Source organism: Apis cerana, linkage group LG10 (assembly GCF_029169275.1).
Source record: "Apis cerana isolate GH-2021 linkage group LG10, AcerK_1.0, whole genome shotgun sequence".
NCBI classification, from domain to species: Eukaryota; Metazoa; Arthropoda; class Insecta; order Hymenoptera; family Apidae; genus Apis; species Apis cerana.
This window is the reverse complement of record NC_083861.1, coordinates 11493088-11520195: the sequence shown is the minus strand read 5'-3', so window position 1 is coordinate 11520195 and position 27108 is coordinate 11493088. Positions and strand designations below refer to the sequence as shown.

Sequence of the window (27108 nt, the reverse complement as noted above, 5' to 3'; positions counted from 1 at the left end):
TGAGACTTTACCATTGGTCAAAAAATACGAACAATAGTGTGTTCTAAAAAGATACATCGCTAACTTCAATTATAATTTCTTCTTATTTCAAAACAGTGAAAAAGAAAAGGATAAATAATTAGACTTCATTCATAAAATGTTTTCAAGTGGATTATGTAAACAATAAGAAGTGTACTTATGCAACGGAATACAACAATGATCTAGCATTGGTAGTATAATAGTTTTTATATGATATTTGTTTATATACGACATTTCAATAAATAGGATAGTTTTGAATTAAAAATAAGTCATAGGTACTTATGTAAAACATTACATATTATTATTGAAATTTTTAAATATTTCAATAATGAATACCATTTATAGAAATTTGTCAACACGTTTACAACATTTAATAGTATTTACGCCAAATTTAATGTTCCGAGGAGGTTCGTATTACATTTTTGTAATTAAATTTATATTTATAAATATTGTTTAAACATTAATTAAATTTAATATTTTTATGAGGTTAGTTTGAATAAAAAATTCCTTATTTTCTATATATATTGATATTGAAAGAATAATATAGTAAGTTATATATTTAATTCTTATATTTAAGATGAATAATTTGTATTAATTTTTTTTATTTAAAAAAATATTATTTATATATTTATTTATTAAGAGGTTAATTCTTTTTCATGTATCAAAAATTTTAAGAATTTATATTAGTTAAAAAATGTGCCAAGAATCATTTATATTTTTAATATTACGAAAATATTAAACTGTATAAAAAATATATTTCTGTATAAAATGTGTATATATGTATACATATCTAATAATAATAATAACATATCTAATACATATCTAATAATAATATATAACAATATATAATTCATATGTTTCGAAATTTTGATTTATATAAATTAAGTTCAATAAATTCTAAAATAAATTTTCATTCCTTAAAATTAAAGAAATAAATAAATTAAATATGAATGATTCTAAAATGCGTATTCTAAAAATTAATAACAACATTAATAACAAATTAATAATTATTTTAATTACTTTAGTTTATTAATTTTAAATACTTCTTATTTCGCATTAATAATTATAATTCGTATTAATAATTTTGTTAAATTATTTAAATTTGTTATTGAAATTAAAATGCAAAAATTTTACTTATATTTTAAGATTTTTTTTTAATCATATCTCTTAATCCTTATATCTCTTAATTTTTTTTTCTATTTTTTGTTTTATTTTTTGTTAAGATTAAAAATATATACAAATTTATTATAATAAAAATTTTTTTATTTATCTTTTTCATATATTGAACCAATATTTTAAATTTAATGATATTTGATTAATGATTGATTAATGATGAATATAAAATATAATATAATAAAATGTACTTATTTTTAAATATTTTTCTATATAACATACAATTAATATAAATATATTTATAAATAATTAATCTTTAGAAAATATATTATTAATAATTATAATTTTTAATTATCTTTTTTTATTGTTTATTATTCAATAATTACATTTTAAGCACTGTCACAATTATAATATTATTTATAATATTTACCTATCTAATTAAAATATTAATACATGTCATGTATTTTGTATTTAATTGTTTACTCTATTATAATCCACTTGGATTTATAATAATAATAATAATAATAATAATAAATAATAATAATAAACAAATAATTTCATTTTTTTGGAAAATTTTAAAACTTAATAAAATCTAAAAAAGTCTATCGTATATTTTATCTTCAAATTTTCTAAAAATTATAAAATTTATAAATAGTATGATCAATTAATATATAGATTTTTAAAATATGAGATATATATTTTATTTTATTGTTAATATATTATAAAATAATATAAATCTATTAAATTATAAAAATTGATAGAAAATTGTATGTTTTATTTATATCATATTATATATTATTTATAGATACTTGTTATATGGATTGTTAAATAATTAATGCTTTATTAATTTTTGAATAATCGATATATAAATGAATTTTTATATTTTCTCTCTTTTTATTTATCCAAAAATAAAAATCCATAAATTTGTATATCTAGATCACATCATTTTAGTTTTTCCATATAGAAGTCACGTGTAACTGCGAAAGCATAATTATCAAATCTATTTGCCAAAGAAGCTGATTGGTTGACTCAAGGTCACGAAATCTGATCATCCATGCTTCAAAGGAGTAGGCAGCAGTGCCGTTTCTGTTCTCTTGGTGTATAGTTGCATAGTTGCGAGGAAAGCGCGGCAAGCTGCCCGCGTTCTTTTTTTGTGTTATTAAAATTGTTATTATTGCATTTTTTTTTAACTTATTTTAAGGCTCAATTAGGAAAATGACTGTGGAAATCGATAAAGAAGAATTAAAAAAACGTTTGACGCCGCTACAATGGCACGTCACACAGGAAAAGGGTACAGAGAGGTACGTGTGATGGAAATTTAATTTATTTATTATAAAATTATATTGTGAATCAAATTATCCTTATTTATTTTATAAACCACATATTTGTATTAATTTTTGCTATTATTGGAAAATTTGTTGTAATTATTTTCTATAATATGAATATTTTGATATCGTTATATACGATAGTATGTATGTAAACAATAATTTGCAAGATTCAAAATTTTTAAATCAAAATTTAATTATAGATTATTTTATTTTCATGTATATAATATATAATCCATTAATAGTATATCTTCATGACTTTTTTACTTTAAAATTTTTCAGGCTTGTTATAATAAATGTTATGATAAATAAATTTGATTTATTGATTTTTTCTTTATATATAATTTTTAACTAACAATGTTATATTATTGAAATTTTAATCGCAAAAAAATAAATTACAACATTTATATGATACAATTTTCCAAAAATATTGTCCGTATGGTGGAAACTGGTTTACTTTTAGGTGATGTGAGACTAAAATAACTTTTTCAAGAGCATGTGTTGGCTTGACTTTGCGTCATGACCGAGTGGTTTAAAAATAAAGTATAGATCTTCATAATTAACTTCCTAGTATACATGCTTCTTGATGCTTTCAACTTTTTTTGTTCCCTTATATAGACCTTTTTCTGGTTGCTACAACAAATTCTATGAAAAAGGCACATACACCTGTATAATTTGTGATCAAGAGTTGTTTTCTTCTGATACAAAGTACGACAGTGGTTGTGGTTGGCCTGCATTCAATGAAGTATTAGATCAGGGACGAGTCAAGCTAACCAAAGATACTTCACATGGTAAGTGTATATATGAAATTTTTAACTTACTGATAATTTTTTTAGAATTATGCTCGGATTTTTAATATAATAACATAGTATTAGATATTATGCATTATCATCATTATCATCATTACATTAATTAAAAATATCTGCTTAAATGGTACATAGATAAACTCTGTATTATGAAATTTAATTTTTACATGATAATACTATACATTATCATAAATTGTACATTATCACACTTTGGAGTTTTATCTGTTTACCATTCTTAAATATTCTTAATTTTTTCTCACATTCACTCTATCACAAAACCTTTCCTATACTTTTAGTTCTTCTATCCTTAAGCCTTCCATGTATATCACTTAATTTTATTAAATCTTTAAACAAATTTTATATTTGATATAAAATAATATATTATTTTAAAATATACAATACAATTATCAATTACATTTTTTATGCAAAAAATTTTATCAATATTATTAGATTTTTATTACAAATGTTTATATATTTTTAATTTATAAGAATAACTTGTATACTCGTATACTTATAATGTTATTATTATTTAATTTTTATTAAAATTATGATTTTTTAATATATAAAAGGCATTCCTTTTATCCTTTTCCTTGCATGTTAATGCTTAGAGTGTGATTTGTGTTAGACTTACATCATCTAGTATAATCTAAAATTATGCATTAAAAATCATTTTCTCTGTATTTTATTTTTATATGTAAAAAAAAATAAATTAACTTTTTGCTATTTAATCATATATTTTTTTATTTAGCTTTGCTATATATAATTGAGATTTTAATAAAATTATTATATATCATAAAATTGAAGTTTAGATTAGATTATATTTTATATGGATGAATTAATAATTAATATAACCAAGTAGGACGTTTTATATGCAATAAGAAAAAAATTTGATATAACATTTTTTCATTTTATGTTTTGTTTTTAAGAAAATTGATTTTGAAAATTCCCTCTATTTAAATTAATGTTTATAAACATTTGATAAAAAAGATTATAAAATGTTTATGTAAATTATTCATTTTTTATTGTATTACAAATGTAATTGAAAATAATACATACATAATTCGATGAATTAAAAATGATCGAATTGTAATCGTTTTTAGTAATTTTTAATTTTTTTCAAATTCTGAAAATATTATTTACTAAATTTTTTAATATATCATAAATAAAAATAAAAAAAAATCTGACTATATAAAATCTGACTATTTAACGAATTAATTTATTTTATTCCATAACAAATCCATCACAAAATACTTTTAAGAAATATATATATATCTAATTATTTGTCAAAATTTTATGAAAACTAATTAATATTTTTTTGGATAGAGACAGTTTTTAAAGTCAATTTAATTTTTAATTTTAAAAACTTCAAAAATTAAGAATAAACGAAAAATTTATTAAATCTTTTTTAATTTTATATATATTATAAATCATCTCCTACTCAGTTATATTATATATATTATAATAACTCAATTAATTATAATTATGGATTTATTCTATATTAAAAACTTTTTTTTTGTTAAATTATTTGTTTATTTAAAAATTACATAGAAATTTTTAAATTTATGTTAAAATTATTTTTTATAATTTTATTTTAATTATTAAATAATTTACATATTTATTAAATATATTAAATTTTATTTTTTGTGTAAAAATATATGGACAAGTAAAAATGTATGATATGCAATATTAAGTAGATTGTGGTTTTAATATTTAGTTATTGAAGTAATTAGTTATTAAAATGGTAGCTATATGGTATTTACAAATATAAAGATTGTAATAATAATATGTAAAAGCAATAAGTGTAATGTGTAAATACCTGTATTTTAATGTGATAATTAAATAAAAATGCTTTTTATTAAATAGTATTATAAAAATATATTATCTATCTAAATATAAATCTAATTAATGAGGCAAATATTTCTCAAGATTATTTTAATATATTTTTGAATTTTGTGATACAATACCAAGGCAGTTAGATTCAAGAAGAAATTTGGAGAGAACTTCGATGGATGAATGAAACAAGGAACGAGATTATGGGTATTAATTAGAATGTAGCTATTTCTTATATTACTTAGAATATAGAATTGATAAAATATATATTTATTTTTAATTAAAATTTTTATTTTCTTTGAAATTTATTTAGGTTATTTAGGTTTGATTTTAATTTTTATTGCAATCATCCTGTTGCTTTTATTAATATTAGTTTACTCTTTTTGATGCTGCTATAACTGGAAAACATTTAGAGTGCATAAACAAAGGTGTTGGTCTGCGTTTAATCACACTCTATAATTCTATTTCCTTTGTCTTCCTATTGCCCCGCTACCACCACTTCACTCTCACCATTGACAGTTGGTGGAAATCTACTACTGCTGATCGCAAACCCAGATATGGTGCGGACCGAGGTGACCTGTTCAAAGTGTGGTGCACATTTGGGACATGTATTTAATGATGGACCAAAACCTACAAGGAAGCGATTTTGCATCAATTCAGCATCTATAAACTTCCATCCAGCAGGAGAAGAGAAGAAGATCACATCATAAAACTAGTAAAACACTATCTTTCTCAAAATTTTTGAAAATGTTTAAAAAATTTTATCCATTTTTTATTTTTTATTCTGTAAGAAAAAACAAAAATTATATTTTTTATTTAATATTTTAAATTATGAATATCAGCATATACATGTTATTTTAATACATATATTCTATATTTTATTTATGCATCATAGATTCTGAATTTAATTCCATTTGTTAGATTATTATACAAAATGTATATTTATAATGATAAAGTTAAGTAAATATTTATATTATAATCTCTTAGAATAAATTCAAATCTGTACATACACTCTAAATGAAAATCTAAAATATTACATTTAGTGTGTATAAAATATAAAAATTCATAAATTAATATAAAACATTTAAAAAGCAAAACAAAATAATTTATAAAAACATTCTGTTATTTTTTCATGTTACATATAATGGATATAATATATAAAAATAATAATTATATAATAACTTTATTTTGCGTAATTATTTCTGACACAATCCTTTAATATTAAAAAAAATTATTTCTTAATTCTATATTTATTAAAACAATATTTTACTATTTAATATTAAAATGAAAGGAAGGATTTCATTTAAAAAAGAAAAATATTTTGTTATAAAATGTTTCCTTATATTTTAACGTTTCAAAACAAACTAAAAGGTATTACAGTATAATATATACGCAAATTCTAGGCATAATTTTTACAATAATTCATTATCCATTTGCTGCTTTCTTTCATTTTTAAATTCGACACTGTTAAGTATTAGTAGTTTTCCTGAGAAACCAGATTTTTACCAAATATATTCATTAGATAATAGATGCCAATTTCATATAAATAGAGGTACAGAATTCTTATTAAAACTTTGAAGCCAAAATCTTTAGTGACATATGAATAAATTAACGGCTTCATTGCTAGGCCTGATTTGTTTTATAATTGAGATCTCAAAGCATTTTCAAAAACATCATAAAAAAAATATTGAAAACATATACATATTTGATTGGTATATAGGAACCTATTTCATAGTTTTAAACTGACAATAATACATTTCTTATAAGAATACATAAATGCACTTAGAACACTAATCAAGATGTAGATGCAAAACATTTATTATTATTTTTATGTATAATAAAATATTATATTGTTTTTAATACATTAAAATAATAAAGATAGCTTGAATTTTATAAGTAATACTTGCTTTTATTACAACAAGGTATATTAATACAATTTTGTACTTTTGATCACTAAAAAAAAGTTCATTAAAATATCACAAATATTTAAAATATCCACATTTCTAATTATTTGTTTACATAATTTTTTTATAAACATAAATAAGTAAATTTTGCATCTAATTTGTCTTGATTTGCGAATAAAAATAAATCTTATAGATAGCCATTTGTAGCTGAAATACGCTTAATAACTGCCGTAGTAATATAATGACATAAAATGGACGTTACTTTTTTTTTTTTTTTTTTTTAAAGATATTTGTGAAAATGCAGGACCTCGTTCAGTATTTCTGATCGAGTTAACGTCAATTTTGACCCTGAATCGCATATTTTTTCTTTTTTTTTTTTCCTTTTTCTTTTTTTTTTTTTTTTTTACAGAAACTGTTTATTAATACTAGACGTGCACAATTATTTTTTTTTTGTTCTCTATACCTCCTATCATTGCTTACAAATCCTAAATAATTTGGAGTTGATACTGAAACAAAATAGTGCAAGAGTCCATTCTTATAGAATACTGAAACAAATTTCATGTGATTATATATTATTATCCCTGATTCTTTAGATAAAATTCTTTCAGCATATAACTCCAAATTTAGGCGTAAGCGCGATACGAACTGAGCTGCTTCGTCTGTCAAGTATAATTAGACATTATTGATATAAAAAAATTAATCGGGCTTTTTAATATTATGAAAATAATAAACCCAGTAAATAATAAATATAATATTACATATACGATAGTTCATTACCAAATAATGTATGTTTTTTTCTTTTTTTGTTTCATATTATGTAATATATTCTTAATTTCTTCAATATCTATTATATTTTTACGTGGCGTTTTTTAGCTTTAGTTTACGATAAATTCCTATATGTAATGAAAATGCAATGAATAAAAATAACAAATTTGAAAATGTGTTTCTTAAACTAAAAGTATTCAAGGTTTCATTTTCAGTAGTATATGTTTAAGATATAATACAATTAGGAAAGACATTAATCATTATGTTTAATGTAGTACAACCATTTAGAAACCTTGTCTTATATAATTGTCAACGTAAATTTATATATTTTTTATTGATCTGTATGTTTGTGTCTGTATTAAACAAAATATTAAATTATTCTGGTTGATGGTTCAAGATTATAAGGAATCTAGCGCGAGTTTTTCACGTCTCTAAACATGACAAGACAGGCACTTTATAGTGTCACAAAATGTTCCTATATCTGAACCTTGTTTTAAAATTTCATCGATCATCCGTTCACTTTTTGTAAGACACGTTAAAGACAACTTATATTTGACCTGTATTGAAGAACACACGTAATTGGACATTTGTCCATAGAAAGATGTTCTTATATCTAACATATTTTAGTAACAAGGTCAATATCTCAACGTGTCCCGTCAGCGATGCAAATGAGAAAAAGTACTTATATTTTATTTTACAATTATAAATGAATAATTTTAAATAAAAATTGCATGTATTAAATTTATTATAAATTTCATTATATATATGAAATTAATTTTCTATACTATATACACATTAACATAATACAAAAATTGCAGTGTCCAAATATTAAAAAAAATCTATTAAAATTCAATTTAATATAACATAATGAAATTTGCTAACATCCAATGACAAGAACGTGATTCTTGAGAACGTTTAAAACAAGTTAGGCTATCGCTTATACATCTACGTCATACTGACAGACCAAAGACTGAAAACATATTGCTCTGCTCTCCATAACTTCATTCAAAAAATATAAATCTGACACGAAGACCAATTTCTTTTTTCTACAATTTCTTGTTAAACCATAATAATGTATTAGAATAGGTCCTATGTACTTGTTCACATTTTTTTATGGTATTATCTAATAAGGTTTTTGCTATAAATAATGTATGTTTGTAGCTAACTCTGATCTTCAATTTTAGAGTCAGTAATACTTTTATATCTTTAGAAAATAACTGACAGTCGCTTGAAAATCCTCGATGACCTTCAATATTAGTACAAGAGTTTTTCAGGCAACAACCCACACATACAATTTATTTTGAAGACTATTTAAATAAAATGTTTAACTCTTAGTAACTAATAAATACCCATCGAGGAATACAAGATTTCTGCCGTCAGATCGTTCACAGTTCTTCTGATTTAACTTTATTTCCTCTCCCGCATAACATGCGAGAATCGAGCAATTTAAAAACTTTGAAATCATTTCTCGATACTTTTCAAGGTATCGGATAAGTTCTATCTATCTATGATCTATATATATATATGTATGTATATATGTATATATATATATATATATATATATATATACATATACATATATATATATATATGTATATATATTTATATATTTATATATGTTTATTCATTATTTATTATATATTATTGAATTATTGTGCCGTTCCATTTTGGGAGGGTGATTCATTATTTTTCATTATTTGTAAAATTATATCTTTGTGATCATGTTATATGATCACATATACCACTCTTTTAATTACCTTTAGCAGCTTCCTTTGCTGCCATTATCAAAGGTGTTAAGGAAGCAAGAGGCCTTGCTAATTTCAAGAAAGGATGCTGCAATTTGTTGTAAAATTACAATTTTTATTAAAATTTATTTCATATGATTATTATTTAAATTTGATGTATATTAAATATATTTCATTTTTTTAACATATTATTAAAATTACCTTGAGTAATTCTGAAGCGGCTGATCGTTTTTCCACTTCAACTTCTAAACATTGATCCAAAAAATCTTGGAAAATTCCTGATAATTTATCTTTTTCTTTAATTTCTGGTTTTCCATTTGTTGCAATTAAATATAATGCTCTTAATGGATTTTCATTCAAATATGGTGGTTCTCCTTCTATCATTTCAATAGCCATTATACCCAATGACCAAATATCCACCTTTAAATAATGTATGATAATATAATAAATATATCTTATTTTTACACACGCGCGCGCATACACACACACATTTTTTTTACCTTTGGACCATATTGCTTTCTTGTAACTACTTCTGGTGCCATCCAATATGGTGTACCAACCATTGTAGTTCGTTTACTTTGCTCTGGTGAAATTTGTGCACAAAATCCAAAATCTGTTAACTTCACTCCACCATCTAGTCCAAGTAAGATATTATCAGATTTAATATCCCTATGTATAACTTGATTACAATGAAGGAACTCCAAAGCTTGTAGGACTTCTCTACACACTGCTGCTATTTGACCCTCATCCATACAAGTTTCAGTTACAACATCTGTTAAACTACCACCAGGTAAATATTCCATAACGACCCATAATTCTTCTCCTACGAGATAACTATCCAAATAATTTACAACATTTGGATGTTTATTCTCCCGCATAACTAATATTTCATTTATTATTAATTCCTTCTTTGGTTGTTGTGAAAGGTTCATTTGTTTTATTGCAACTTCCATACCTGTTGATGTTTCAATTGCTGTATATACTGTTCCCGAAGCACTAAAAAAAATAACGTTATAAATATATAATAATGAAAATCAAGAAAAAATTTGTTAAAAAAATAAAAGTTATATTTTATATGTAACTTACCCTTGTCCTATTTTTTCCATTTTTGTATATTTTCTATTTGGATCACCTACACTTACAATTGTTCTTAATTTTTCTAATATTTCATCATCTGACATTTTTTTCTTTCTAGCTTTATCACTTTGTGCTGGTCTTGTTTGATCAGTTGTTGTCGATGTAGGAGTAGCTTGATTTTTATTTCTATCCAATTGTGATTGGTGTGGCTGTTGAGGTGTACCATTTCGTTGAGGTGATCCTAATGTAGTAGTTAATGGTGGTGGCGGCTCTTCTTCTATTGGCTTTGTGTACTGTTATAAAAAATTTTATTCTCTAATTTAATATTTATATTTAAATAATTTTTTATTTTTAACAGTTTACAAAAATAACTTACAATTGATTTCGTACGTTCCGGTCTAGCAGAAATTGGTGGTGGTGGTGGTTCATCTTCCTGTTCAGAACTAGTTGCACAAGCATCTGTTGGTGTACTACTTGGACTACTGCTACTTACTCTATAAATGTTATTTTTCAATGAATATTTAAATATATATAGAAGTATGTAGAAATAAATAAAAAAGAATATAGAAAATTTATACTTATAAATTTACCTGCTGAGTGAATGTTGAGAATGAGAACTTCCAGAAGCTTGTGACATTGCTTGACCACGAATGTTTCCTACTCCTGTTCCAACACCTATACCCATGCTTCTAGGACTACTCGCTCTCTCAATAGGAGCTGAGCATAAAATTACATTTTTAATTTACTAATATACTATAAAATTTATTATAATAATGATATTAATAATATAAATTAATTTTTATACAATATTATTAACTTACCAACCACTCCAACCATTTTTGTAGTTGTCATGTATTTGGAACCTTTTGTTTCTTTACTGCTACTATCATACCAATTCAATACATCTAATACAGCCTGTGGATTTTTCTTCTGTTCTTGTTTACTAATATTACTAGACATAAGCAATCTTGCCCATGCTTCTGGCATCCCCTAAGATCAAAAATTATGTTTCAAAGTAATCATTAATAATCTTATACATAAATTTTTAAAAAATAACTGATATAGGAATATAATATTTACAAAGATGTAATTCTCAAAATTCTTAAAACTAAGAGTTTTTATCATGCAAATAAAATATTTGAGAATTTATTTATTAAGAAGAAAGAGTAGAAGAAATAGTAAGATCTTAAGCAATCAAATTAATATTAAATTTCATTATTGCAAGAAAGCAATAATATCAAATGCAACGTTGACTAAAGCATCTATTAATCTATTAAAGCAGCTATGCTTCTAATCTTTAAATTCTAAATTTTAAATAAGAAGTAAAAACTTAATTTTGTTGATTGCAACAAAAACAAACAATTAAATTAAGTGTATATATAATAATAAAAAAAAAAATACAGACAAACTACTCTTGTGGTCATTTGAAATTACTTACTTTCAATGGCAGCTTGAAAGAAATACGTGTTTAGTTAGTTTTTCATGTGAAAAAATAATAGGTATAAGAAGCATCAGACAAATTACCAAATTACTTTTCCACAATGTCCATACACATGTGAACAAGTGATGAAAATTCAATTTTTTTTAGGTACGAAAAATCCATCTGAGATATGATTTTACAAAAAGAAAATTTTTGTTATATTAATTAATATTTAATAATACATTACTAGTTGTTTTTATAATGTTATCTTATGAATATTATGAAATTTTATGAATTAAGATTAATTTCCAAAAATATATTCATTATTATTTATGCAAAATTAATTTATTGAAATATACAAATAATTTTATCATGAAATGAATATTTTATTTAATTTAAACTGCTATAATTTATTCCATCTTTAATCTTTAAATTTTATTCTTTAGATTTTATTCATAAAATACAATGTCCCAATAAATAAATAAACCAATGAATTACAAAACAAATATTAAATATTGTATAGAAATAAATATTAATTTAATAATGTTATATTATCAAAAATAATAAATATAAAAATTTAATAAGAAATATTTTCTGATTGAAAATTATTATAGGATTTATAAAAATTTATACAACTAGTAGTGTAATGAAATATAAATATATTTATTAATACATAAACTTTATTGGATACTCCGTACCATTATATAATAGCAAAGCAGAAAGCGAGTGCATTTTGAACAATATTAACAAATTGTAAATAATAAATTGACTTACCGTAAATTCACCAGTAACAGCATCAAATCCAACATGAACTGTATGTTCAAAGTTAGTTGGGTAACTGATATTGGGTTTATCTTTATTTTCCTTTACCTTCATTTTGCTTTTTAATGTTTTTTTCTTACGTTCATCAGAATCAGGTTCTTTAGGTAGTGGACGCATATCCACTGGTAAGTTAGGTGTTGATTCACCTCTGAAATCAATTTAATATTTATCTAAACACTAACACTGATTAAATAAGAAAAAACAAAATTTTACTTTTATATATTTATCTCTATATTTTATGAATAATATATGAATAAAAATTATAAATTAATTTTTATACTAATTACATTTAAATAATTTTATTATCTATTATTAAATTAAAATCATATAAAAAATATAACTAATTTATTTAACTTATTATATTTAACTTATTATATCTTTAATATACATATAAATATATATATATATATATATATATATATATATAAAGTATTATAATCATTCATATATATGTAAATTATTTATAAAATTAATATAAAAATAATGTACATATGCATATATATTATGTTTATAAAATATAGTTAGCAAAATAACATATGAAGTCTTTAAAGGATGATCTCCCACATCAGAATGTCATCATGTCTGAACTGTACGATTTTATTTTTAGCAACCAGTAGATTAGTGTCTGTTACTCTATTTTTAGGAGATGCAGACTTCTACTTATTGCAAAGAAAGTAATAAGAATATAAAATGTAAAAACTCATGAATTTTTAATCATATATAATATAATACAAAAGTATATTATATATTATATTTATTATGCAAGACTGAAGTACTACAAAATCAAATTTTAAATATTTATTTTTAAGTATATGCTTAAATTTCTAATATTAAATAATAAATTTGCTTTTAAAATTTTTTAATATTAATGAATTATAATACATGATAATGCAACATAAAGAATAAATTTAAGATAATACCTATTTGATGTAAGTCGCACAGGAGGTGCAGGGGGTTTATCTTCTTCATCTGACATATTGTATCTACTTTTGTTTCTTTGTTGTCAATCTATTTTACAACAATATATTTCTATTGTTTTACTTGAAGATTTGTTTAACAATATTAGCTCAAATCTTATAAAGATTGTAATTGTTGTTATATTATATAAATTCTAAAAGACTAAGAGTTTAAATCACAGTGCACAAAAAATTCTTTATGTTGACAAAAACACCAAGTCTGTTGAAAACATGAAATTCTAAGATCCATTCACTTTTGTTTTGGAAAAAAAAAGTTGTTTCTTTGAATTTAATAAATAATATTGAAGTGATGTTTTTAAAATACCGGTTCTATATCACGAGCACAAACAGATAGATTCTTGATAACCGGTAAAGAACATAAAACAAAACGGAGCAAAAATGCCTCTCTTCGTGGATGACACCACGAAAGATGTTTTAGAAAAATTATTTGTAAAAAGCCTTGTTCGATTGCGAAGAATAACGGCGTTCTTGAACAGGTCAATGTCGTAAGTATGGGGTGTGCTCGAAGACGAGGGATACACAGGCACCTCAAGAAAGCGTGATTCACGCACGGGTGCAGACACCGCGCCGCATCCACTGATCTCTAATTCTCACTCCCTCTCTTTCTCTCTTCACTTTCTTATTCCTTATCTCGATTTTCTTTAGTATCGCGTTCGCTCTTTCGTTCTCACGATATTTCACTCCTCCTTTTTTCTATCCTCTCGCATTCGCGAAAGAAAAAATACGATTGTATATCGTGTATATATGGCGCCGCTTTATCCACACGTCCGTAATGTGCCGCGTTTGGGCACGGCGGAGGCGGAACCGCGCGGCGCTCTAAGTCTTATCAATGGTACCTCATTTCGTACATATAATCGACGCCCAATGTCGACGAATGTCTCCCTATTCTTCTCCACGACTTTTCAAAATTGATAAGAAGTCTGAATCACCACCGCCGCCGCGGTCCTTTGGCACTGCACAGCGCCTCCAGTGGAACACCGTTCACTCCCTCTCTTTCTGTATCTCTCTCTTATCCTTTCTCTTTCTTTTTCTCTTTTTCACTTTTTCATTTGCTTTTTTCTCTTTTTTTTAACTGTATCTTTCTCTTCATACATTTACAAGATTTGATTATTAGTACATACACATATATTTATTTCCTGTATCTATACCTATTATAACTTAATATGAATGATTATGTATATGTATATACATATGATTTAAAAAGAAATTTAGAATAAAATAGACTGAAATGGTGGTAAGACTGCAAACGAACAATTACAGGTTAGCCAATGTAAAAACAAATATTGTTATAAACTTCATTATAGTTTTATTCATAAAAATTAAAGCTTTATGTGAAATATTACAAGTTTTCGAAGATAAATTAGAAATATGAATATTCAAAATATTTTAAAATCTTAAAATTCTGTGTACATAAATCATAGTTTAATAATTTTAACTATTTACTATATATTTTCATGTAGGTATCTATTGATATTTTTATTCATATTCCTACAATAGATAACATATGCTTTTATAGATTATTTTTATAATGTATTTAAAAATATTATATTTTTCTCATATATAATTTCTTTATTTTAATTCTCAATTAGAAAATAAATTTAATATTTTAATAATATATTTCTAAAAATTTTTATTGTTAAAAATTTATTTATTAAAAATGTATGATTTAGTATTATTTATAATCATATGTATAATAAAGAATGTTTGAAAAAACTAATATTCCAATATCACAAATATTATTAATAATTATAAAATTTATTATAAATTTATAACAACTAATATTTTATAAATATAAATATATAATAATAATAATAATAAATATATAAATAATAATATATTTATTATAAAAATTTCAGTTAGAGTAATTATTAATTTTGGGAAACAAATCCTTTAAATATTTATTTAATTAATTTAATCTAATTTATAATATCTACAATATATATACATATATACACATATATATATACATATATATATATTTATATACATATTAATATATATTTTTTTTTAAATTATAAATATATATGTATGTATTTATATTATTTTTTTTATATATCAAATGGAAAATTTATTAAGAAAATTATTTTATCATAAATATTTATACGTAATATCTGTATGAAATATTATGTATCAATAATTATATCAAAGTTAAAAAATAATCATAATTTTTATTATTTTTTAAATATTTTTTTTTATTTTTTTGTTTATTTTTTTATTTTAAATATTATATTATAATACTATGATATCTTAATGTTATATTTATTAATAAAAATCTTCATATTCATAATTGATCCATATTTTTGACACGATTATAAGTTTTTTGCATAGTTAAGATTATATTTGATAAGTTTATGTAAATAGTTATATTGAAAACTCTTCTCTAAATGACTTTTTCATTGAAAATATTATATTAGAAAAATAATAAAATTTTAATAATATATTAATTGTATTTGTATTTTATATAAAAAATCAAATTCAAAACAGAATTATTTGTTTATCTTATATTTTTTATATTAAGTATTACATATATTTAAATTTTAATAAATTATAGACCAAATATTAATATTTTATATTAAATTTCATATTTTATTTTCATATTAATATTTCATATAAAATATATTATTATATAATTTAAAAATATTTAAATTAGTTTACAATAATAATCATGTAATATTTTTATTTTAAATTAAAAAAATGTAATATTTTTAAAAAATATAAATATTTTATAAAAAATAAAATGTTTAAAGATATTTATTTTTACAAAAAAGTATAATTTAGAAATTTAGAAATAAAAAATAACTAATGAAAAATAAGAAATAAGATAATTAAATTGTTTAATATTTAAATAATACTCAAGTAATATTTAAATATATGAATATTGAATAATACATAAAGTAATACATAATAAAAATATTGATGACGATAATATACATTAATATACAATAATAAATATATTTTTATTGTATATATTATCAAATATAATTTTTAATAATCAACTTGATTTAATCTTAAATCTATATCTTTAAACGATACTTGAATAATGATAATATGTGTGAAGTTAGCTATTAGAAGTTGGTAATCACAGCAGAAAAATAAAAAGTAACCATTTTTCATATAATAAGACTGTTTACTATTAAGGAAATCGTTATTTTCGTTTTTTATAATCATTATTTTATGTTATGAAATATCTATGAATTATATTTAATGCTATTTATAAGTCAACAAGAAGACTAATGTTTTTATTACAGTTCATAAAGTTATATCTACTATATTTATGATTCATCAAATAATGTAAAATAACCTCGATATGAAATTTGACATTTGACGACATATTTAACGTATGTGCATTATCACAAATATAATAAAAATTATTTAATTGTAGAATTGTATTATATTATTTAATTATATGTTACAGGTCAAAATAATTAATCAATCACTTTTTACAGAAGGAAAGTTATCAGAATCAGTTTTAATTAATTAAAACTTTAACTAAGTTTAACATTATTAATTCAAAATGAAGAAAAAGGTACATAAATTTTATTTTTATTTTTGTATAAGATTAAAGTTATTTAATAATTTCTTTATTTATATATTGGTTTTATGTTTTATATATAATCAATATTTATTTTTTAGGTTTTGTTGATGGGTAAAAGTGGTTCAGGAAAAACCAGTATGCGTAGTATAATTTTTGCTAATTATATTGCTCGTGATACTCGTCGTTTGGGAGCAACAAGTATGTAATATTTGAATATTGTTATTTTGTCAAATATTATATTTTATATTATATACACATATATTTATTAATTTATTATATTTAATAGTTGATGTAGAACATAGTCATGTTCGATTTCTTGGTAATTTGGTATTAAATCTTTGGGATTGTGGTGGTCAAGAAGCATTTATGGAAAATTATTTTGCATCACAACGTGATAATATATTTAGAAATGTAGAAGTTCTGATCTATGTTTTTGATGTAGAATCCAGAGAATTAGATAAAGACATGCATTATTATCAGAGTTGCTTAGAAGCAATATTACAAAATAGTCCAGAAGCAAAAATATTCTGTTTAGTACATAAAATGGATTTAGTACAAGAGGATCAAAGAGATTTGATATTTAGAGAAAGAGAAGAAGATTTGAAAAGACTTAGTTTGCCTCTTGAATGTACTTGTTTCAGAACTAGTATATGGGATGAAACATTATATAGGTATATCTTCATATAATGACTTCAATTTATAATATTTTTATATAATTTTATATAAATTATTATATTTTTAGAGCATGGTCTTCAATCGTATATATGTTAATTCCAAATGTGAAAGAACTTGAACAAAGTTTGAAACAATTTACAAATATTATTGATGCTGATGAAGTACTTTTATTTGAAAGAGCAACATTTTTAGTGATTAGTTATTGTCAAAGACAACATCATAGAGACGTACATCGATTTGAAAAAGTATCTAATATAATAAAACAGTTCAAATTGAGTTGCAGGTAAATTGCAGAAATAAAAATAAAAATCAATATAAAAATTGGTCTGAATATATATTTATAAATCATATCTTTTAGTAAACTGGCAGCACAGTTTCAGAGCATGGAAGTTAGAAATACAAATTTTGCGGCTTTTATCGATGTATTTACGTCGAATACATATGTAATGGTTATTATGTCGGATCCTGCTATTCGTAAGTACTTATAATTTTAATTTTTTTTATAATGAATAATGAAATACTTATTCTCGTATTATTTCAGCATCAGCAGCAACATTAATCAATATTCGTAATGCCCGAAAACATTTCGAGAAACTAGAACGTGCTAGTCAAAGTTCAGCATTAAGTAGATAGAAATCAGCTCGACCCAGGCGCGTTGTCACCCGGGTCCAAGCTGTTAATCATTATTGAATCTAAGAGTCATTTTAAAAGAGAATCATCAAAATAAAGGTGAAAAAAATAAGAATTTTTTTCTTTTTGTTAATTAAAATAATTTTGTTAATGAATAAATAATTTCAACCATTATAATAAATGTTATTCTTAAAGAATGATATTCTTTGATAAAAAATATTTTAAATTATTCATATTTTATTTTATATAAAAATTAATAAAGAAATATTTAAAAATTTTGGCACATATGTATATTAATAAATAAATATAAATAAATATATGCCATTACTATATTAAGTGAAATATATTGTTATTCACTTACAATAAATAATCTCTTGGCTCTTAGATAAAACATGGTTTTCTAGATTAAGCATTTTCCTGATTTTATAATATTACGTATAGCGTTCTTAAATTTCTGTATAGCAAATCTGGCCTGTTATAAAAACATATATTTTTTTAAATTATATTATATGTTTTAATACAATAGTGTATATACTTATTATAACTAACCATGTCATTATAACAATTAATAAATAATTGTCTTTCAATTTAAATGATAGTGTTAAATTATGTTATATTTTGTATAAAATTTTGATCAGTATTTTTTGATATAAAATGATATTAAACTTGCTTGAATTTTTTTATAGCTGTATTTATGGAAAAATAATAAAAGAAAGGGAATAATAAAGTCTTATGTTTTTATATGTATCATTAAATTATATTTTTTGTTATAAACAAAATGATTATTAAACTTAATTCTAATATTCTATTGAAATAAAAAAAAAAGAATGTTACGTAATATTTATGAATACTCAACTAGTCTGAAGATATATTTAAAATTCCCGCCATTTGTGTATTAATGGCGAATTTGTGAGTGTCATTCTTTTAGACTAATAAAACAATTCAGATTTTATAGAGTTTGAATATGGATAAAATAATTAAAGGAATAATGAAATATAGAAAGTGCCATAGAGAAGAAATGGTGAAACAATTTCAAAAAGTTAAAGACTGTCCTGAAGTATGTAAAAATTATTTTATCTAATTTAATATTAATCATTTATAAATGTGTTTATTTTTTTGTGATATACTTTTTATCTCATGATATATTTATTTTTAAATTATGTTTATAAGAATATTTTGACATTTATAATGAAAAATATATCCTGAAAATATAATAAAATTTAAATAAAATAATTTTTTTTATCATTCGTTTTTATCATTCAAAAGGACAAGTTTCTTTTGAATATGATTTTCTTATCACATTTATTTTGAATATGATTATCTTATATTTACATACGTCCTTGAACTAAAGAATCATTTACAAAAAAAAACATTGCGTTTATTCTGAAAAATATTATCATGCATGAAAATTAATTATATAACGTAATATTAATTATATATATTAATAAATATTTATTTAATTTATCTAAAAAATATATTCATCATTTATATTGAAAGAGTAAATAATATATGTTGCAATTAACGTAAATTACATTTTACTAATCTCTAAAGTACAGTACTAATACTTAATATTGTAATTGATTTATATAAGTCGTTACTCTTATCATAGCCAAAAGCAGCATTCTTTACCTGCATGGATTCCCGGATGATTCCTACTAGATTTACGGAAACAAATGTTGGAGACATGTTTGTTGGTACGAGATTTCACGATGACATTATATTCTCGAATATGAAACTTGTTTTTTTGGTAATTTCACGATGCAATTTAATGACATGTTATTGCGATGTTTTTTATATTTGTACTTAAATGGGTATTTTTTTAATTTTACTAATTAAATAAATATCATATTAATGATTGGAAAAATAAATATTCGATTTAAGAATGACGAAATCGAAAATGTATTTTTTTTTTCTATAGATAAGTTTTGTCATGAATTTTATGTTTTTCAGTAAGAAATGCTGGTAATATTATTCCTCATTCTCAGCATTTTGAGGACGAGTTAGCAATGTGTGAACCGGCAGCCTTAGAACTTGTTTGTTTAATGAACGAAATAAAACACATTATAGTTTGTGGCCATAGCGATTGTAAAGCTATGAATATGTTATATTCTTTACGCGAGGAAGAATTAGCATCGAAAGTACGTATTTAATTAATTTTATTATTTTTAAATCTATTTTGCGAATTTATAAGATATTTTTCAGGTAAATAGAAGGATATCGCCATTAAAAGCATGGCTTTTTGCACATGCTAGTAATAGTTTAGCAAGATTTCAACAGCTTGAAATCGCTGATTTCCGTGACCCGATACTTTTTCAGGGTGAGACATCTTTACGAAAATTTGTGGCTTATATTGATCCTGAAGATAAATTCGGCGTAGAAGATAAATTATCTCAAGTTGGTATAAATATAATTTTAATCTGTTATACATACATATTTATTTTATTTTACATATTTAATTACAACAAAGTGAAATTTATTTTAATTTCAGATAAATACCTTACAACAATTACAAAATATAGCTTCTTATGGATTTTTAAAAAAACGATTGGAAAGACATGATTTGCATATTCATGCATTATGGTTTGATATTTATACTGGTGATATTTATTATTTTAGTAGGGCAAATAAGAAATTCGTAGAAATAAATGAATCAAATGAAAAATGCTTACTTACAGAAATTAAAAAATATTATTCTTAAATTTTTTATATCAAAATTATATCAATTTATATCAATATTGTTTAATATATCAATATTTTTATATTTATAATTTATTTTTTTTTTTATAGAAAATCATTTTTTGATTAAGACTGAATTGTTGAATCTCTTATAATCCAATAGTTTTAAATATATAATAGTTAATAGTTAAATATTTGTTGAAATTTTTTATTATGTATCTAGATATGGAAATTATAAATTGATTTTTATTATCTTTATTTATTATCTTCTTTTTTTTAACTAATAATTTTTTATATTATAATTATCTTTTTAAAATTTAAAAATTTTATTTAAAATTTATACAAAATAAATTGATAATAACAATATATGATATAAATTTATATAATATAATTTTAGATGCATATTATTATGCACATAGATGAAAAAAATTTTTATATAATATAATGAAATAGGTAATAATTAAATTGAAAAATATAAAATATTTATTTAAAAATATAAAAATATTTATTTCTTGATAAAATATGTATATATAATTACAATTGTTGAAATCTGAAATGAAATATTATTTTTGATATATATTTTATGTATTGTTATACATATATACAAAGTTTATCTGTAATATATTTGTAACGATTTACATAATAATATATTCTGTTTATATATATATATATATAATTGTTTATATATATATATATATAATTGTACATGTTCATTGTGATAAAAATAAATAAAATATATTTATTGTTCTTGTTTGATTCATATAACGATTCACTTCGCTTCTTGCCGATTTGATTTAATATACTTTACATTTGAATTGTATAAAATCGAAGTCATGGAATAGCCAGAGGACGTACTGATGGATGGACGGTTTCGTGGCCAGGCGAACTAGAGCATGCCACTCCCGAAAGAGAAAGCAAAACAACGAACTAAAGTATAGAATTAGGATAATAATAAATATGATATCAGAGATTCGTATAAATTTATTGATGCAATGTGTATTTAATAAATATTGGCATCATAAATATAATATATATATATATTTTTTAAATAATGTGATTTTTTTATTATATTATTAATATTATTTATTAATATTTATTAATATTATTTATTAATATTAAGTAAGATTAAAAATAAAATTAGAATATTATTTTATTTATCTAATATTAAATCATAAAAAATTCTAAAATATATTATTGTTTTTAAAATTTTTATATAAAAATGAATTATCTATTATTTTAAATTAGAAACAATATACAAATATTTTCAATGCGAGTATCAAAGAATTTTGTAAATTCAAAAATTTTTTCTTAATTCTATGTGGATAAAAATTCTATAAATTATCGGAATAAAAATATCTTTAGTTTACGAATAACTATATACCTGCATATCGGCACGAGGTATGCATACATTCTAGAAACTTATGGCCAAATACAAAAAATAGTTCGCATTTTTCAATGTGTTTTATAATGTATAAAAATAGTAGATAAAAGTGAAGAGGATTCATTATTCTGTCTAGACGAATCGTAGAGTTGGCTCCGTTAGGTCAGTTTACGGACTATGATGAATGTATGGGTATGGTAAATCGGAAGGTGGGAGATCTCTTCGGAGACGATACATGCGTTCTTTTTTCTTTCCAAGATCTCGCACCCCATGAATCGCTGACATACTGACCTAGATTATTCTGGGGTATCTATCATGAAGGCAAAGCGTGCTGTAAATATAATACATGTTCTATGTTAAAAAGTAAAATCATGTCATCTTTTATTTTTCACGTAAGCGAGATTCAGAGCGAAACATTTTTACAAAGTAGAGAATTTCATACGTTCAAGATATTTGACTAGATTGTGCATTAAAAATTATATGTATTGGATACGATATAATTATATTATATTGTCATTTACTAGAGATTGGATTGGTTTTAATAAGTTATGAATCCAAAAAAATCAATTTTTAATTATGTGTGTAACTATTTCTTAGAGTTAAAAAAAAAAAAATATTAAAAAAAATTTTATGATAAAATAATTTGATTTTTCAAGTTTATTTCTTTTTTTTCGTTTCAACATCATTATTGAAATACTTATTTTCGAAAAAATATTTTACCAAGTTTCTAAAAATGGAATTACAAGCGTTTTAAAGCATGCACACCATCAAACTTCCGTGAAGAATGTCTTTAAATTAGATTCGGTTACGAAATTCAGGTGCACGGTAGCCTTCTGGTCCGTTTACCTGGCTAGTCTGACAATGTTTACTGCTATTATATTATGCTTGATAATTTTGCGGCCAAAAAGTGAATTAAAACAAACATCTAAAGTTACATAGTATAGTGTACCTCGAATGAACTCAAAGAAACAATTGATAGCCTTTCAACTCTGTTTATTTCGATATCGATATTTGTTTTGCAAATAATAGAATTCGAAGTAATTCTTTTATTATAAACTTTATATATTTAATTGATAAATTTATTAATTATTTCAAATATAAAAATTTTATATTTATATTAAAAAAATTATTTTTCATTGCATTACTACGCATTTTTATATATAAAATTTCGATCATTCGATTAATCGAATCGAAAAAGATTAATCAGGTCGAAGTAGTCAATCGATACCAATCAAAATAAAATTTCTAATAACTTTATCAATTTCCATGATACAGTGGTGAAAGTTAAAGAATATGTATAGAAAAAAATAAAAATTCTATTTAATATGTTTTGTGTAAAAAGAATCTAAATGATTTAAGATATTCTTATATCCACATTTTTCTTTTTTATAGATATATAAATGTCTTTAAATAGTGAGTTTATATAGCTTCTTTTTTCAACATATATAATTTATATTAAATTTTTTCTCAATCTTTTGAAATATATTGTCTAAGAATTCAATAGAATTTCAAATTATTTTAAAACAAATGTCCGTATTAAATATTCTGTCAATTTATTTAGGGTGCATTCGTCATAATATTTTTATAGGTTAGATTGGATAACGTCCCTCATACGAATTTATTCGATACGTTAATTAATTACGCGGATACGACGTCGTTAATTTTTCTACGCTTGACGGATCTTCCTTGCCAACGCTCGCACAAGAATAAAGTTTCGGAAAAATACACGAGCGTAACGAAGTAGTAATGCCACCGCGGAGTACAGCGTGTTATGCTTCGGCACACACCACTGGCCACGCACTCTTTTTCTATGACCATTCTAAAACGAAAGAAAGAAAAAAAGGAGATCGTGCGAAATCGTGACATCGTTACTATCTCCCATGCTTCAATAGCTAATTTATCCAATTTTTCGATTCGCTGAAATGAGGCTCAATGAACTATTTCGATATTATTACTTCATTTTAGTTGAAATAGAATGTCAAAATGAAAATAAAATGCTAAATAATTAATAATTTTCAAATATGTATCGCGATCGTATCATGTTTCACATTTTTTTTTCTTCAACTGATGAGTCACGATTAGTTAGGTTATAATATGTTTACCGTGATATGTTTACTATAATTAACATGGCACGTATCATATCGCATAACGTTTTAATCTATTTTTGATCATACATTGTTAAACTTTCAAGTCTTTATAAAAAACAGAACATTAATAATGAATATTTTTCCTCTATTTTGCTTCTACCGATATTTATTTTTTTTTGTTTTTCTGTGCATATATTTATATTTTTATTAAATATTAACATATTATTAGAATTTATTTTAATTAATTATTAATTATTATAATATATATAATTTCAAATATATAATTGAACAAAGAAATAAACATCATTAAGTATTTAATGTTTATTTTAAAATTATTATTTTAAATAAGTTTCAATAACATGCAACCGGTAGAGGGCTTTTTTCTCAGCGGAATCTTTATGTGGTCATTAGTGTTCTCGTTTTCAAGCCTCGTGTTTCGTATCCGAGTAAAAGTGAGTCCTAAATAAACGACATGCATGACCATAAATACACTTCCCATGTCGACAAAAAATGTCATTTAGTGAATTGCCCGTGTCTATTATAAAATTAAAAGAAATAAGAAAGAGATAGGATAAAACGTTTTATGTACGATAATCGCTGTTATTTTTATTTCTAACCTCCTTCGTATCCTACTAACCGCGCGTCATTCTATTTAAGTCAAGGAAGTGATGAATAACATGCGAGTTTGACATAATTTTCTCAATGAGTGGATCGAATGTCAAGGTATAAATCCTATATCTATGTATCCAATGTATTTTTTGTCTTAAAATATCCGAAATTCTAAGCAGGACCGTTAACCTAACGTTTAACTGTATAATTATAATGCAAGTTGTCCGAAAAAATTCTCTTTCTCTTGCCTTCTCGCTTCGTCCTTTCTTATTTTATGAATTATGTACAGACTTGACATCTAGCTATAATGTCAAGATCCTTCTTATCCGTTAGGGATAATAGTAAGTCTCGTTAATGTGAGTTATTGGCAGATAATACGAGGATTCGGGTGTTTCTTTTATGAATAGTAAGTAGGTTTTTCTTTAAATAAAACATATAATGTAATATTATGATTGTGATTAATATTTTAATTGATATTTAAAAAAAATTTTTTGTTCAAGCAATATCTACGTAAACATCCTTAGTTTTTTAACGAAGAATGAAATAATAAAATAAACGAATGTTCTTGTTTATTCTATTTTTTTATCATTCAAATTTTTATTATAATATTCTTTTTTTAAATTTATAACATATCCTTGATAAATCCTTGCAAAAGGCATCGAAGGACTCGCTCACTGTTTCGCTTCAGTTCATGACGAAAAAAATGATCGTATTTATATAAATCAGCAATTGATTAATTTTAAGCGGTAAGCAGTGTGTCGAATGTATTCCAATGATATTGTTTATTTTTACGCAGTATATTTGCAAAGTGGTAACGGTGGCATAGCTACAATGTAATTATAAAATGTTGCAATGGCAACCGGTGCAACGAACTCACGAATGTAAGTACATACCGTGCAATGATATTGCCGGTGAACACTCCAATTGTTATGAAACATCTTTCTATACGTTTCGCGAACAACTACCTGTACTGTAGAATAATTATTTCGTTCCAAAATGAGCGTGCACTATATTTACGATTATTTTTATTTTATAGCTTTATAGTTTTTATATCAATTTTGATATTCCTTCTGTTCTATTGTAGGTTTTTTAATGTTGAACAAGATAGAAAACTTTCTAAAAATTATTTGTACGCAATATTTTATTGAGCAGAAATTCTTGATGCTATTGAGAAACGCTTATAATCTAAAGAATGGTTTCATTGAAATCACATATAACAAATGATATACGTGTATACGTGTAATATTTTTCTTAAATTAAAAAATTTTTCAATGAACGAAACACCCGATTAAAAAAATGAGTTAAAGAATATAACAAGTCGTGATGAGCTTTAACATCTGTACATCTGTATATTTTTTATTTATAAATATAGATAAATACGGATAAAGAGAGATAATATTTTATACAGGCCCATGGCGCAATGTAAGCTGCATGAAAATAGTATTATGTAAAATCCGAGCAAAAATTTCAACCACATAGAAAAACTTTTGTTGAGAACCTCGAGGATACCTACTTACCTACGCTACCGAGGAATTGGACACCGACTTGGCCGATTAGTCACGATCGATCGTTCTCAAATTGTCGCTTCTTTTTTTTGATTCGTAGCGTGAATTTATCGGTATTATAATATGGCAAGTATTTATTTATAATTTATTTACACATTGTCAGTTCTGATTTGTAGAAATCTAATCAAAGTTAACTTAAGTATCTTTT

General features: G+C 23.0%; 4 protein-coding genes and 1 long non-coding RNA gene across 21 annotated transcripts; 4 read left to right on the top strand and 1 right to left on the bottom strand.

The window, feature by feature from the left end:
* The first annotated feature begins 69 nt into the window (after positions 1–69).
* On the top strand, positions 70–6278 carry LOC108001481 (methionine-R-sulfoxide reductase B1). 8 transcript variants are annotated; one of them, XM_062080594.1, is made up of 5 exons: positions 161–209; positions 364–425; positions 2333–2432; positions 3075–3247; positions 5612–6278. In XM_062080594.1, the coding sequence occupies exons 2-5, from the start codon at positions 413–415 to the stop codon at positions 5800–5802; spliced, it is 477 nt and encodes a 158-aa protein (XP_061936578.1). In that variant the 5' UTR covers positions 161–209; positions 364–412; the 3' UTR covers positions 5803–6278. The 8 variants fall into 8 exon arrangements, with proteins under 8 accessions (XP_016917982.1, XP_016917980.1, XP_028524274.1 ...); XM_062080593.1 differs by having other exon boundaries at positions 170–293; XM_062080595.1 differs by having other exon boundaries at positions 172–293; positions 5648–6278.
* A 133-nt stretch (positions 6279–6411) lies between these two features.
* Positions 6412–15069, bottom strand: LOC108001482 (serine/threonine-protein kinase Pak). Its single transcript, XM_017062496.3, has 9 exons — positions 13746–15069; positions 12778–12973; positions 11405–11573; positions 11174–11300; positions 10960–11077; positions 10593–10876; positions 10007–10502; positions 9708–9926; positions 6412–9594 (listed from the first exon to the last, which is right to left on the bottom strand). The coding sequence occupies exons 1-9, from the start codon at positions 13799–13801 to the stop codon at positions 9511–9513; spliced, it is 1749 nt and encodes a 582-aa protein (XP_016917985.1). The 5' UTR covers positions 13802–15069; the 3' UTR covers positions 6412–9510.
* A 5-nt stretch (positions 15070–15074) lies between these two features.
* On the top strand, positions 15075–19375 carry LOC107993325 (ras-related GTP-binding protein A). 5 transcript variants are annotated; one of them, XM_062080589.1, is made up of 8 exons: positions 15121–15258; positions 17051–17140; positions 17249–17328; positions 17436–17535; positions 17624–18008; positions 18080–18295; positions 18371–18486; positions 18554–19375. In XM_062080589.1, exons 3-8 carry the CDS (start codon positions 17317–17319, stop codon positions 18643–18645), a joined length of 921 nt encoding a protein of 306 aa, XP_061936573.1. In that variant the 5' UTR covers positions 15121–15258; positions 17051–17140; positions 17249–17316; the 3' UTR covers positions 18646–19375. The 5 variants fall into 5 exon arrangements, with proteins under 5 accessions (XP_061936572.1, XP_061936571.1, XP_061936573.1 ...); XM_062080586.1 differs by having other exon boundaries at positions 17218–17328; XM_062080588.1 differs by lacking the exon at positions 17051–17140 and having other exon boundaries at positions 15075–15258.
* LOC107993326 (beta carbonic anhydrase 1) lies at positions 18600–24719 on the top strand. Of its 4 annotated transcripts, none has more exons than XM_062080590.1 (5): positions 18600–18741; positions 20252–20336; positions 20593–20780; positions 20845–21036; positions 21131–24719. In XM_062080590.1, the coding sequence occupies exons 2-5, from the start codon at positions 20276–20278 to the stop codon at positions 21338–21340; spliced, it is 651 nt and encodes a 216-aa protein (XP_061936574.1). In that variant the 5' UTR covers positions 18600–18741; positions 20252–20275; the 3' UTR covers positions 21341–24719. The 4 variants fall into 4 exon arrangements, with proteins under 4 accessions (XP_061936574.1, XP_016905192.1, XP_028520381.1 ...); XM_017049703.3 differs by lacking the exon at positions 18600–18741 and adding an exon at positions 19442–19699; XM_028664580.2 differs by lacking the exons at positions 18600–18741; positions 21131–24719 and adding an exon at positions 19442–19699 and having other exon boundaries at positions 20834–20972.
* Positions 24720–25099: 380 nt separating this feature from the next.
* LOC114577995 (uncharacterized) lies at positions 25100–26782 on the top strand. Of its 3 annotated transcripts, none has more exons than XR_009831474.1 (3): positions 25145–25801; positions 26192–26276; positions 26480–26782. It is a non-coding gene; the product is annotated as an uncharacterized LOC114577995 (long non-coding RNA). The 3 variants fall into 3 exon arrangements; XR_003698535.2 differs by having other exon boundaries at positions 25151–25509; XR_003698536.2 differs by having other exon boundaries at positions 25100–26276.
* Positions 26783–27108: the final 326 nt, after the last annotated feature.